This window comes from Giraffa tippelskirchi, chromosome 11, assembly GCF_054371585.1.
Source record: "Giraffa tippelskirchi isolate mGirTip1 chromosome 11, T2T-mGirTip1v1.2.pri, whole genome shotgun sequence".
NCBI lineage: Eukaryota > Metazoa > Chordata > Mammalia > Artiodactyla > Giraffidae > Giraffa > Giraffa tippelskirchi.
In genome coordinates, this window is record NC_137285.1 from 146546617 (window position 1) to 146559540 (window position 12924).

Consider the following 12924-nt stretch of genomic DNA (forward strand, 5'->3'; position numbering starts at 1 on the left):
CTTACTTCTTTGACCACTTTTCCCCTCATTCATTCTGCGCTAGCCACACTGGCTTTCTTTCAGCTCTGCAACACACTACCATTTCTCACAACTTTTGCACAAGCCATCTCCTCTACGTAGAATACAGTTCCCTAGACCTGTCTATGGCCACTAGCAGCTCAGTGTCATAGCCTCAGAGCTTACCACCCTACATTTGCCTTGTCCTTACTCACTGCCTTTACCCTGTTTTACATAGGCAATTGAATAAGAATTCATGGAGATGGTGCCATTTTGCCAAAGTCTTATAGGATGCATAAGAGTTTGCATGGGTGCATGCTCAGTGTCTTCATTCACGTCCAGCTGTTCATGACCCCGTGGACCGTAGTCCACCAGGCTCCTCTGTCCATGCGATTCTCCAAGCAATAGTACTAGAATGGGTTGCCATGCCCTCCTCCAGAGGATCTTCCCCCGCCCCAGGGGTTGAACACGAGTCTCCAGGTGGATTCTTTACTGCTGAGCCACCAGGGAAGTCTTATGTATGAGTTTACTAGGCAGAAAATGTGGAAGAGGTACATTCTAGGTGGAGAGAAGAGCTTATCCCAAAGCAAGAGAGTGTGAATGAGCTCAGTATGTTCGGGACTAGTGAGTAGGAAGGTATGGCAAGAGAATAAAGTGTGTAGGAAAGAGTGAATGGCATAGTGGCTGGAAAACTAGATTGGAGCCAGACTGTGAAGGAATATATATGTCTGCATGTTGAGGAATTTTGCTTCGTCCTAGTAATGGTGAGTCAGCAGTGTTTTCAAAGTAAGGAAGTAACATGGTCAAATTTCAATTGTAGAACAATAAACTCTGTGGCAATATAGAAGATGACTTGGGGGAGAAAAAAATAGACACCAACTGCAGCTTTTTGTCCTGAGATTCTAAACTTTGGGAACTTCCAGTTCATATCCTGAGTTTATTTAGTGATTCCTAGTAGATTCCCTGTCATCTTCCTAAACTAGTTCTCTAGTCTATATGCAGCATTGTCCCTATGCCTGTTGTTGAGTTAGTTGTTTTTTTTCTGGGTATTTCTTAAGCTTTGATGATCTGTCACACATAGTATTTAGGAGTAGGGAGGAGATGCCAATGCTGTCTGATTGATGTTTAATCTTCTCAGTGATGCCTTGCCTCTTTATTTAATGAATTTGTTTCATGAATTGGTTCCTGTGAGGCAATCATAAGTCCTATGGATTGGACGGCCTTCATTTTCTATACTTTTAATCTAAAGTAGGGGGAAAAGTCTGTTTAATAGGCCCTGTGTATGGTCCTGGGAATTTAAAGATAAATGAAGACTGTCTCTGACTTCTAGGAACTCACAACCTAGCAGGATAATTCAAATAGTGCCTTTTTTTTAATGACATACATTTTTTAAGTCTATTTTTTAAAATATATTGTTTACATTTTATTTCCAGTCCTTAGCTACATGCGTAACCTGTGAAGTTAACATTTATAGAACACTCCACCCCACAACAGCAGGATAAACATTCTTTTCAAAGTGCACCCATGACGTCTACTGAGGCATATTTACTAAGGTAGTCCATATTCCAGATCGTAAAACAAGTCTCAATAAAGGGAAAAAGATTCAAGTCATATAAGATTTTATATCTGATCACAGAGGAATCAAACTAGAAATCAAGGAATTCCACGGTTGTCCAGTGGTCAGGACTCCGTTCTTTCACTACTGAGGGCCTAGATTTGATTCCTGGTCGGGGAACTAAGATCCCACAGATTGCACAAAACAGCAAAACATTAAATAGAACAGAAACACCTCTGGTGTATGGAGATCCTGAATAATACATTTCTATATAACCCATGGGACAAAGAAGAATTCCAAAGGGAAATTACATAATGTTTTCTATTTTAGTTCATAAACTTAAGTGTTTAAAAAATACAAAATCACATTTTGGAAAATCGGAGCTCTCTTTGTGGGAAGATTTTTAACTGAAAATTCCATTTCTTTATAAATAGACAGGTATTCAAGTCATCTGTTTATTCTTGAGTGAAACTTGCTAGTTTGGGTTTCAAGGAATTTTTCCATTTTACATAATTTATTGAGTGAGTAACACTGTCCTACTATTCCCTTAGTGAAAATGACATAAATATTTATCAAGGTGTGTACTCCAGGACAGAGGAAGGCACAGCAAATTTCTGTGGGCTACCAAGAAGGGTCAAAAAAAATCTTCCTTTCTTTTAAATTACATGAAAGTATAATTTCCAACTCTTTTTGCAGCACAGAAAATATAAAATAACAAGAAGGTACGAGTCTGTAATTGTCTTTGGGCTCCAGTTCAATTTAAGCCATGTCCTCTAAACCACTTTCTTGCGATGCATTAGTTTTCTTTAACTGACCAAGAATTTGTGACCATTCTTTGCAAGTTCTCCCAAAGTTCTGGCCTGCTGACCTGTGGCAGTCTAAAATGATTTGTCTGTAAATAGCGTTTTAAAGTAAACATGTAAATCTCATGCAGTGGCACCATACTTAGTTTTTGCTTTTCTCTTATGGAAGATAAGTCTCTGAAGAAGAGCCTAGTAGCTCAGCATGAATTTCATGACCTGCATTTCTTAGTAGCTGCTTCGCCTTCAGCATCTTTCTGCTTGATGAGTTGATAAAAGCTTGTCCTAGTTTCTTAAACCTGTTTTGTAGCAATAATTCGGACTGCGTTTTTTTCTTTCTATTGTTTCCTTGAGGTTTAAAACTATTTGGTACATTTATGTTTGCTTTTCTGTGGTTTTCAGTTCCAAGGAAGATTTTCTTCCCTATCCATCTCTCCACAGATCCTCTGCAGAGCCAGAGATGTATGTTCATTTTCTCTTTATAATTAGAAATTATAATCTGATAAATTGATGTCTCAACATATCCGCTCTGATGGGTATTTTCTCTACCGAGTTTGATGTTTCCATTCTCTACGCTGCAGTACTGACTGTCACATCTCAAGCCCTCTCTGTGTTTTGATCAATTTCATATCACTTGCTTATATTCAGGATTGTAGAGTTGATTTCTGATTTATTGGTTTACCTTGATGATTATTTGTTTGGGTAAAAATTTCAGAAGTATGTAATGATAATTGAAGAACCCGAAAAGCCCATCTAATTGAAGGCTGAGATGTTTTTTCTTTTTTTAACATTCAACAGGTTCACAGAAATACACTTGACTCTAACAATTCTTGTGTATTTCTCCTTTTCTTAAGATCCGATGTCGTAAAGGTTTCACTAGAAAACTTCCTTTGACACTGATGGGTTGCCAAAACATATTCATGTAATGTATGGCTAAAAAAGAAATCTAAAAGTAATGGCTGCTTCTGGGGAAAAACAAACTCTCTATGAAAGGTCATCACTTCTGCTTAAAAACATTTTAAAGATTTTCAAGCCATTCAGTTATTGTTCGTTTTCAGGTTATAATGTATGCCTATTACAGGTAATTTTAAGGATAAAGAAAAGTATAAAGAAGAAAAATGTAAGCAGTACTTCCACCACCATTTAAAGGCTACCTGCTATTTCTGTGCAACCTCAAGGTTTCTTGAAGGCTTAGCCTAGTGACCACCTGCCCTTTTCTAAGTCTTCCGCCTCAATAGACTGTTTAGGACATTAAGAGTGGAAGACCGACTTTAAATATAAGGGCCCTTAGGATTTTTATGGAAGGGATGGAGCTGTAGGAAAAACCTACAAATTGCTCCAGAGATGACATCTTGTTCTTATTTAGCTTTCTTTGAGTCATTAACAGTCGGGCGCCACTGGTGCTGAAACTTATCATTATTATAACCGCAAATGGGTTAATGCCCAAACAAAGCTATATTCTTGGGGCTGGTTCCCAGCTCCACCGCACAGACCCCAAGAGCAGCACCCTCCAAATCCCAAGATAATGCCCCACAAATGAGAGGATGTCAGATGTTCAGGCTGGACTCAAAATTCTCTTCTTTTATCTGGGAGCTCCCAGTTGCTGGCAGGGCAGAAAGGGGAAAATAAATAAATAAACGTCAAGCCAACAAACCCTAAAAAAAGAGGCTATGTGGTTTAGCGGTCAGACCACTATCCTGGAGGTTGAGATCGCTGAGATCCAGTTCCAGCTCTCCCACTGACTGGCTGGATGACGCTAGACAAGTCATTTTCCTGACACGGTCCTCGGTTTCCCTACTTAGAAAAGGGAGCACTGCTTTAGAAAGTTTTTATGAGGACAAATGAAATGACCTGTGAATAGCTTCAAGTTGCTTGGAAATAAAATGAAATTGCAATCCTTAATAATTACCATCCTATTACTTAATTAATAATACAGTAAAAAGCCACAGGTGTTAAAGTTATGAAACTCCCATACCTTCAAGGTACACGGGCCAGGGTTGGGGAGGGGATGCAGGGCGGTGGGAGGCAAGGGTGGAGGAAGAAGGCAAAATTTTTTCAAATCAGATTTGCAGAACTTCACATCAAATACCAAATTAGCAAATTTACTACCTCAAGATAATAAATGCTGCCCTGAGTTTGGCTCTGTCCCTTTATCCTTACCACATCTAAACTCAGAGTGACTCACAGGAGCCTAGAAATGAGACATACACAATTTTAAGGGAAAGGGAGAATTAGGAGGTTTGAAGCTTCTGCTGGAGGAGGCTAAGAATAGACCCACTCAGAACACAAAGAGAGCCTCCTCTTTCCTCTTCCTCCCAGTGTAGGTGGTCTACTGGTTTCCCAGTCATTCCTTTGAAAGAATGATTTTTGTTTTCTTTCTGTCCACAAAACCTCACCTTGTGTGGGGGAGAGCTAACTAAAAATGTGAGGACAGAGTCGCTTTTTCTACTGCGTTAGAACTGTGACAAGTGCTGCACACTTACTAACGCCTTGTTGGGTGTGGAGAGGGGTAAAAGAATAAATATGTATACATTTTAGTCATACATTTATTCATATATATTCACTGTATGTGAATATCTGGGAACTGGAAAACCAAGAAGTTCTCTACCTTCTTAAAGGAAAAGTGAGCAATTAGGAATATGAGGGGGGAAAATCCAATAGGTGTCCTTGTTTGTGCATCCCATTCCCCCAAGACGTGGAGTGTCTTCATAGGAAAAAAAAAAAGACATTTGGGAAGGATGTCAAATAGTAAGAGACAGAAGTAGAAGGAGGGGCTATAAAGATAAAGAGGAGTTTGAGAGGAAATGTCCATGAAGTCACAGAGGATTTAATGAGCACTTCTGGATGCCCAGTCTTGTCACAAGCAGAAAAGACATCTCTGACCTCAAGGACCAGCCAAGATATGGGCACGTGAAAGCACTTTGTAGTAATTTAAGATGGTAAATAATCAGATAAAAATAGAAAGAAAGTGAAGTCGCTCAGTCGTGTCCGACTCTTTGTGACCCCATGGACTACACCTACCAGGATTCTCTGTCCATGGGATTTTCCAGGGCAAGAGTACTGGAGTGGGTTGCCATTTCCTTCTCCGGGGGATCTTCCAGACCCAGGGATCGAACCTGGGTCTCCTGCATTGCAGGCAGATGCTTTACAATCTGAGCCACCAGGGAAGCCACCAAAAAAAGAAAAAAGAAAAAAATGATAATGGGATATTAAATGTTTATGGGGATTTAGGGGTGGGAGCTACTATTGTGGGGCTTCCCTGGTGGGTCAGTTGGTAAAGAATCTGCCTGCCATGTAGGACACTGCCGGCAATGCAGGAGACTTGAGTTCAATCCCCGGGTCGGGAAGATTCCCTGGAGGAGAAAATGGCAACCCACTGCAACAATCTTGCCTGGAGAATTCCATGGACAGAGGAGTCAGATGGGCTACAGTCTATGCGAGTAGGACACAACTTAGCGACTAAACCATCAAGGCTATTATTATGATAACAGTTGTATAAAGCAGGAAGAGTTATGAAATTCAGAAACTGAGGATATATGGAGGGCTGGTAATAAGTTTTCCACACCGGGATATATGATGTTTCAAAGGAACTCTCCACCTCAAATTCCTCGCCTCAAGAAAGGCAGTCCAAAGAAACTAAGACCGCCGCGAGGCGACTGCTCCCGGAACTGGTACGGCCAGCTTGGAGTTGCGATACGGAAACTGTTTGCGTGACACCCCCTCCGCCTCCTGCCTCTCCCGCCGCGTGGGTGCCATGGCAACCGAGAGAGCCGGGAGACCTGGGTTCCGGAAACTGGAGAGCTGGAGCTCTGAAGCCACCCTGATCAAAGGATGCTGAGTCCGGAGCGCCTAGCCCTACCGGACTACGAGTATCTGGGTAGGCGCTTCCTTCAGCTTTGGGGAAGGAAAGAAACGCAAACGCATTAGGCCAGGGTCTGGGGAGGAGGATGGGGCGGGGTTTGAGTGTGAATGGGTCGGGTGGGCTAGGGAGAGGCGGGGAGGGGGCGCTGCTCCAGGGCCCTGAAGGTGTCAGGCCCAGCGAGGAGGAAAACAACATCTGGGGAGTAAAGAATGCTGAAGTGTACCCGTTGGAACTCAGGCAGTGCGGAGTGTACTCACAGTGGGCTAGGTTGGAGGTGAGAATTGGGGGGGCCCTTTGAGGGTGTTATTGATATGCTGCTAGTGGAGTAACCTTGGAACCTCTAAGTGCCACCTCAGTCATTCCGTGAGCCATCATTTAACCGTCACGGCGGCAACTAACATTTTCGAGTGTTTCTTTTACATTAGGCGCTATGCTAAGCATTTTACATGCATTCTTTATTGAATCTTCATAACAGCCCTAGGAGGAAACTGTTTGCCTTCCATTTTGCAGATGGAGAAACTGAGGCTGAAGAGATAACTTACACAAATAAAGCCACACCGCTAGGAAATGGTATGGCTTGGATCAGAACCTAATTTGCCCACTCCTGAGCTTGAGTTCTTGATCAGTAGGGCTGCGGCTGTAATACGTTATGCAACCTTAGCACCTTCACTGTGGATGAGAAAAGGTTATGTGTGTGTATATACATACATGTATGCACACATGTTTTAAAACGTTGTTTAGTCGCTAAGTCGTGTCCAACTGTCTTGCAACCCCATGGACTGTAGCTGTCCAGGCTCCTCTGTCCATGGGGTTTCCCAGGCAAGAATACTGGAGTGGGTTGCCATTTCCTTGTCCAGGGGATCTTCCAGACCCAGAGATTGAACCCACGTCTCCTCCATTGGCAGGTGGATTCTTTACCACTGAGCCACCAAGGAAGCTCTTTAAAACATTAATAGACTTTATTTTTAAAGAAAATTTAAGTTTACAGGAAATTAGGCAAATATTATAGTGTTCCCATGTACTCTCTGTCAGTCAGATTCCTGTTATTAACATCTGACATCTATTAGTATAGTACAATTGATGGACCAATATTGGTATGTTACTATTAACTAAGATCCACAGTTTGCCTTAGGGTTCACTCTGTGTCAGTACAGTTTTATGGGTTTTGACAAATGCATAGTGTCATATATCCACCATTATAGTATTGTGCAGAGTAGTTTCACCCCGTCTATTCATCCTTTCCCTTGTCCCCCAACCATTGGCAACCATTGACCTTTTTACTCTCTCTAAAGTCTTACTTATTCAGAATATCATACAGTGGAGTCACAGAGCATATAACCTTTTCAGACTGGCTCTTTTCACTAAGCAATAATGCATTTTAGGTCCCTCCACATCTTTTCCAGGCTTGATAGCTCATTTCTTTTTATCACTGAATAATACTCAATTGTATGGATATATCGATACTATACACAGTTTTTTAAATGAAAAGCAGTTCCAGTGTAAATTTCTGAATTTGTCATATGGAAACCAGATTAAAAAATATAAGAAGTTTGTAAGGAAAAGTCTCTTCCAGCCCTTTTCCCCTCATCTGCCAGTTTCCACCTGTCTTCAGCCCACTGCTAGTAACCACTGTTACTGGTTTCCTGTGTGTCCTTCCAGAGTTTAGTTTATTATGTATATAAGAGATAATGTATTTTTTCTTTCTGTGTATCTCAGAGTGATTTCTGTATCCTGAGAGCTTTCTCATTCTTGTAAAAACTTTTTTAGCTACATAGTATTGAAATAATTTATTTGACCAGTTCTCGGTTGGTACACATGTTGTTTTTAGCCTTTTGCTATTAATGAAAATGTGTGTGTTAGTCGCTCAGTCATGTCCAACTCTTTGCAACCCCGTGGACTTTAGCCGGCCAGGCTCCTCTGTCCGTGGAATTCTCCAGGCAAGAATACTGGAGTGGGTAGCCAGGAGATCTTCCCGACCCAAGGATCAAACCCAGGTGTCCCGCATTGCAGGCAGATTCTTTACAGTCTGAGCCACCAGAGAAGGCCATTACTGAAAATACCCCACTGAATAACCTGTAATTTTGTGCCATTACTAGTATATCTGCAAAGATAAAACCACAAAGTAAAATTGGTGGGTCAGAGTTATATGCATTTTAAATATGATAGACATTGCTAAATCATGTTTCACAGGGGTTGGACCATTTTACACTGCTGTTGGCAATGTAGGAGAATGCCTGTTTCCCTATGGTCTTTCCAACAAAATATATCAAACTCAAACCATCAGATATTTTCAACTGGTTAGTGACAGATAGTCCCAGAGTAGATTTGATATGCATTTCTCTTATGAAGTTAGGACTCTTTTCACCAAGGTTAAGGGATATATGTGGGTTTTCAAAGGAATATATATATATACCTAATTCTCCTAATGGGAGAAGGAAATGGTAACCCACTCCAGTGTTCTTACCTGGAAAATTCCACGGACAGAGGAGCCTGGCAGGCTATGGCATGGGATCGCAAAGAGTCGGACACAACTGAACGATTTCACTCACTCATATATACCTAAAGAGCACGGTTAAATCACAGATAATTTTGCATCCAATGAATAATAATATTAATGTCTAGCAATGCCTAGACTCTTGCTAAGAATTTTATGTTTTTTATCTTATTTACTCAGTACTGATGAGTCTATGAAATATTTGAAAAGCCTAGTCCATTGTTCAGTTCCTTGGATGTTTGCCTCAAAGTCTTGACATATTTAAATTTTATGCCTCAAAGGCTTGACATACTTAATATTACTGGTTCTTTGATGAGTAGAAGTTGATGGTCCCTCCATAAGTGGCTTTTTTTTCAGGAAGACTAAGCCAATGGCATTGTTGATAGTGAATGTATAAACAGAATCAAAGTTTCAGATTGGCTGAAAAAACTTCAGCATCCAACCACTTACCTAATTATTGAACCCTGGATTATTGAAGCTCTTTCAGGTTCTGTTGCATATTTAAGTGTCTTAACTCAATGTCCCAGTCACTGTCTGGACATTCATACTGCCCTAAGCAGGGTCATACTACTCACTGCCTTCCTCATGGTTGCTCAAACCATACAACTGCTGAAAAGCATTTGTCTTTAGTTGAGAGCAACCCTGCCCGTTTCAATTTGGTCTCTTTTAGAGGCATGCTGTTGCTGTTTTGAAGCATTCACCCTCCATTTAACAACCACTGAAAATCATCCCTTATAGATTAATTTAATGAAATATTTTCTGGTTTGAAAATTTAAATACTTTGGAGGTTTTGTTTGACTTGGTTTGGCTCGTCTCCTTTTCTTCTTCTTTTTTTTTTTTTTTAACAAATTATAAAGTCACGTGTGTAGAACTAGAGAAGAAAATGCATACAAAAAAAAGAAAATTGTGGAGATGGGAAAGCTCTAGGTATTCAGTGCATGGGAAAAGTGAAAGTTCAATATCCCTTGGTAAGTGTAAATGGAGACCTCCTTTTAGCATTATGTACAAATTACAGGGCTACCTATTCAGGCATATCTATAGATTTTCCTTTCTACCTGTTAGCCAGGGCTTCTATTTGCCTTTTTCACTACTAGTGAAGAAAAGAATCTTTCATCATGTTGGGTAAACTGATCTGTTCCCTGCTGACTTGGTGGATTCGGAACCTGTAATCATGGCCTGGAATGGCTTTAGTATCTTAAGATCATCATTACAGATTCAGCTCTGTGATGTTCATGCCTGCAGTCATCAGAATGGAGTGACAGAAACTGTGTTAATGCCCAGGCATAAATAGAGAGAGGAGAATCTGGAAAAGAGATGAAATAAATATAGAGCCCTTGAAAGATTTCCAGCTTCATGAAAGCTACTTATTGGAAGCTTCTGCCAGAGGCTGAGGTGTGTCTGTGTATCTGGTTGGGTGTGGAGAGTTCTCTAGCGGCCTGTTCTGGTCCCAGGTTTGCAAAACACTCCCTACGTGCTGACCTGAGTATAAGCAAGAGGGTGTGAGGTTTATTATCTTACCCCACCTAAACTGGGGAGGTGCTTGCTTTCACTCATGTTCCTATTTACCTCTTCTGTTTCTATGGAAAGTGCTTGTTCTCACTAAGGTTGGTAGTGGATCGGCATGATAGGTAACTCCAGGAAATCAGAGGTGGTCTTTCTCCTTTGCAGACTGTACTTATAGAAATTGGATAGTTTTTTTTTTAGTGTGGATCTTTTTTTTTTTTTTTTTTTGTCTTTTTTGAGTTTGTTACAATATAGCTTCTGTTTTAAGTGTTGTTTTTTTGGCTGTGAGACTTGTGGGATCTTGGCTCCCCAACTAGGGATTGAACCCACACCCCCCACATTGGAAGGTGAAGTCCTAACCACTGGACTGTCAGGGAAGTCCCTGGATAGTTTTTTTGTTTTTTTAATTGGAGGATAATTGCTTTACAATGTCGTATTGGTTTCTGCGGTACAACTATGTGAATCCTATAAGTATACGTATATCCCCTCCCTCTTGACCCTCCCTCCCACCCCCAACCCCCACAGTTATGTTGAAGCCGTAGTTTTTGACACTTCATTTATGCTTAACACTGTGCCTTAACTCGTTCAATGTTCACCACTGTCATACAAAGTATTATCATTAGGCAAAGGAGAAAGGGAAGGATATACCCAACTGAATGCAGAGTTCCAGAAAAGAGCAAGGAGAGATAAGAAAACCTTCTTAAGTGAACAATCTGAAGAAATAGAGGAAAACAATAAAATGGGAAAGACTAGAAATCTCTTCAAGAAAATTGGAGATACCAAGGGAACATTTCATGTAAAGATATGCACAATAAAGGAGGAGGAAATGGCAAGGACCTAACAGAAGCAGAAGAGATTAAGAAGAGATGTCAAAAGTACACAGAACTATACAAAAAAGGTCTTAATGGCCTGGATAACCACAATGGTATGGTCACACATCTAGAGCCAGACATTCTGGAGTGTGAAGTCAAGTGGACCTTAGGAAGCATTACTACAAACAAAGCTAGTGGAGGTGATGGAATTCCAGCTGAGTTATTTTAAATCCTAAAAGATGGTGCTGTTAAAGTGCTGCACTCAATATGCCAGCAAATTTGGGAAACTCAGCAGTGGCCACAGAACTGGAAAAGGTCAGTTTTCATTCCAATGCCAAAGAAAGGCAATGCGAAAGAATGTTCAAACTACCATATAAATGTGCTCATTTCACGTGCTAGCAAGGTCATGCTCAAAATCCATTGAAGCTAGGCTTCAATGGTACACGAACCAAGAATTTCCAGATGTACAAGCTGGATTTAGAAAACGCAGAGGAACCAGAGGTCAAATTGCCAACATCCACTGGATCATAGGAAAAAGCAAGGGAATTCCAGCTAAATACATACTTTTGTGTCATTGACTCCTCGAAAGCCTTTGACTGTGTGGATCACAACAAACTGTGGGAAATTCTTAAAGACAGGGGAGTACCAGACCACCCTACCTGCCTTCTGAGAAACCTGTATGCAGGTCAAGAAACAACAATTAGAACTGGACATGGAACAACAGACTAGTTCAAAATTGGGAAAGGAGGACTTCAAGGTTGTATATTGTCACGCTGCTTATTTAACTTATATGCAGAGTACATCATGCAAAATGCCAGGCTGGATGAATCACAAGCTGGAATCAAGATTGCCGGGAGAAATAACAGCAACCTCAGACATGCAGATGTGTGTGTGTGCTTGGTTGCTCAATCGTGTCGCCCTTTGCAACCAGGCTCCTCTGTCCATGGAGATTCCCCAGGCAAGAATACTGGAGTGGGTTGCCATGCCCTGCTCGAGGGCAGAAAGTGAAGAGGAACCAAAGAGCCTCTTGATGAGGGTGAAAGAGGAGAGTGAGAATCTGGCTTAAAACTCAGCATTCAAAAAGATAAGATTATAGCATCTGATCCCATCACTTTATGGCAAATTGTTGGGGGAAAAGTGGAAACAGTGGCAGATTTTATATCCTTGAGCTCCAAAATCACTGCAGATGGTAACTGAAGACCCTTGCTTCTTGGAAGAAAAGCTATGACAAATCTAGACAGCATATTAAAAAGATATCACTTTGCTGACAAAGGTCTGTATAGTCAAAGCTGTTATTTTTCCAGTAGTCATGTATAGATAGATGTGAGAGTTGGACCATAAAGAAGGCCGAGTGCTGAAGAACTGATTCTTTCAAATTGTGGTGCTGGAGAAGACTCTTGAGAGTCCCTTGGACAGCAAGGAGATCAAACCAGTCAATCCTAAAGGAAATCAACTCTGAATATTCATTGGAAGGACTGATAATGAAGCTGAAGTTCCAGTACTTTGGCCACCTGATGTGAAGAGCTGACTCATTGGGAAAGACCCTGATGCTGAGAAAGATTGAGGGCAGGAGGAGAAGTGGGTGACAGAGGATGAGGTGGTTGGCTGGTATCACCAACTTAATGGACATGAGTTTGAACAAACTCAAGGAGATTGTGAAGGACAGGGAAGCCTGGTGTGCTATAGTCCGTGGGGTCACAAAAAGTTGAACACAACTTAGCAACTGAACAACAATAATTATTAGTCCTATTTAGTAGTTATTAAGATCTCCTTATTTTACAAATAAGAAAACTGAGTCTTAGAAAGGCTAATTGATTTGTACAAAATCACACAAAGTGGTGATACATAAAAGCCAGATTTAGATCCACGTTTATGGGATTCCATGCCTGTTTTTCCCTCTC

At 41.0% G+C, this 12924-nt stretch overlaps 1 protein-coding gene across 6 annotated transcripts in view; it reads left to right on the plus strand.

Moving 5' to 3' along the window:
- The first annotated feature begins 6106 nt into the window (after window positions 1-6106).
- CSTPP1 (centriolar satellite-associated tubulin polyglutamylase complex regulator 1) overlaps window positions 6107-12924 on the plus strand; it is a 199755-nt gene continuing 192937 nt past the window's right edge. For all 6 annotated transcript variants that reach the window (XM_081538608.1, XM_081538606.1, XM_081538607.1 and 3 more), the window contains exon 1: window positions 6107-6229. Coding sequence is in view for 3 of the 6 variants with exons in the window: in XM_081538606.1 (XP_081394732.1) it covers window positions 6184-6229 (46 nt within the window). In the remaining 3 variants the exon portion in view is untranslated. The remainder of the gene's footprint in view (window positions 6230-12924) is intronic.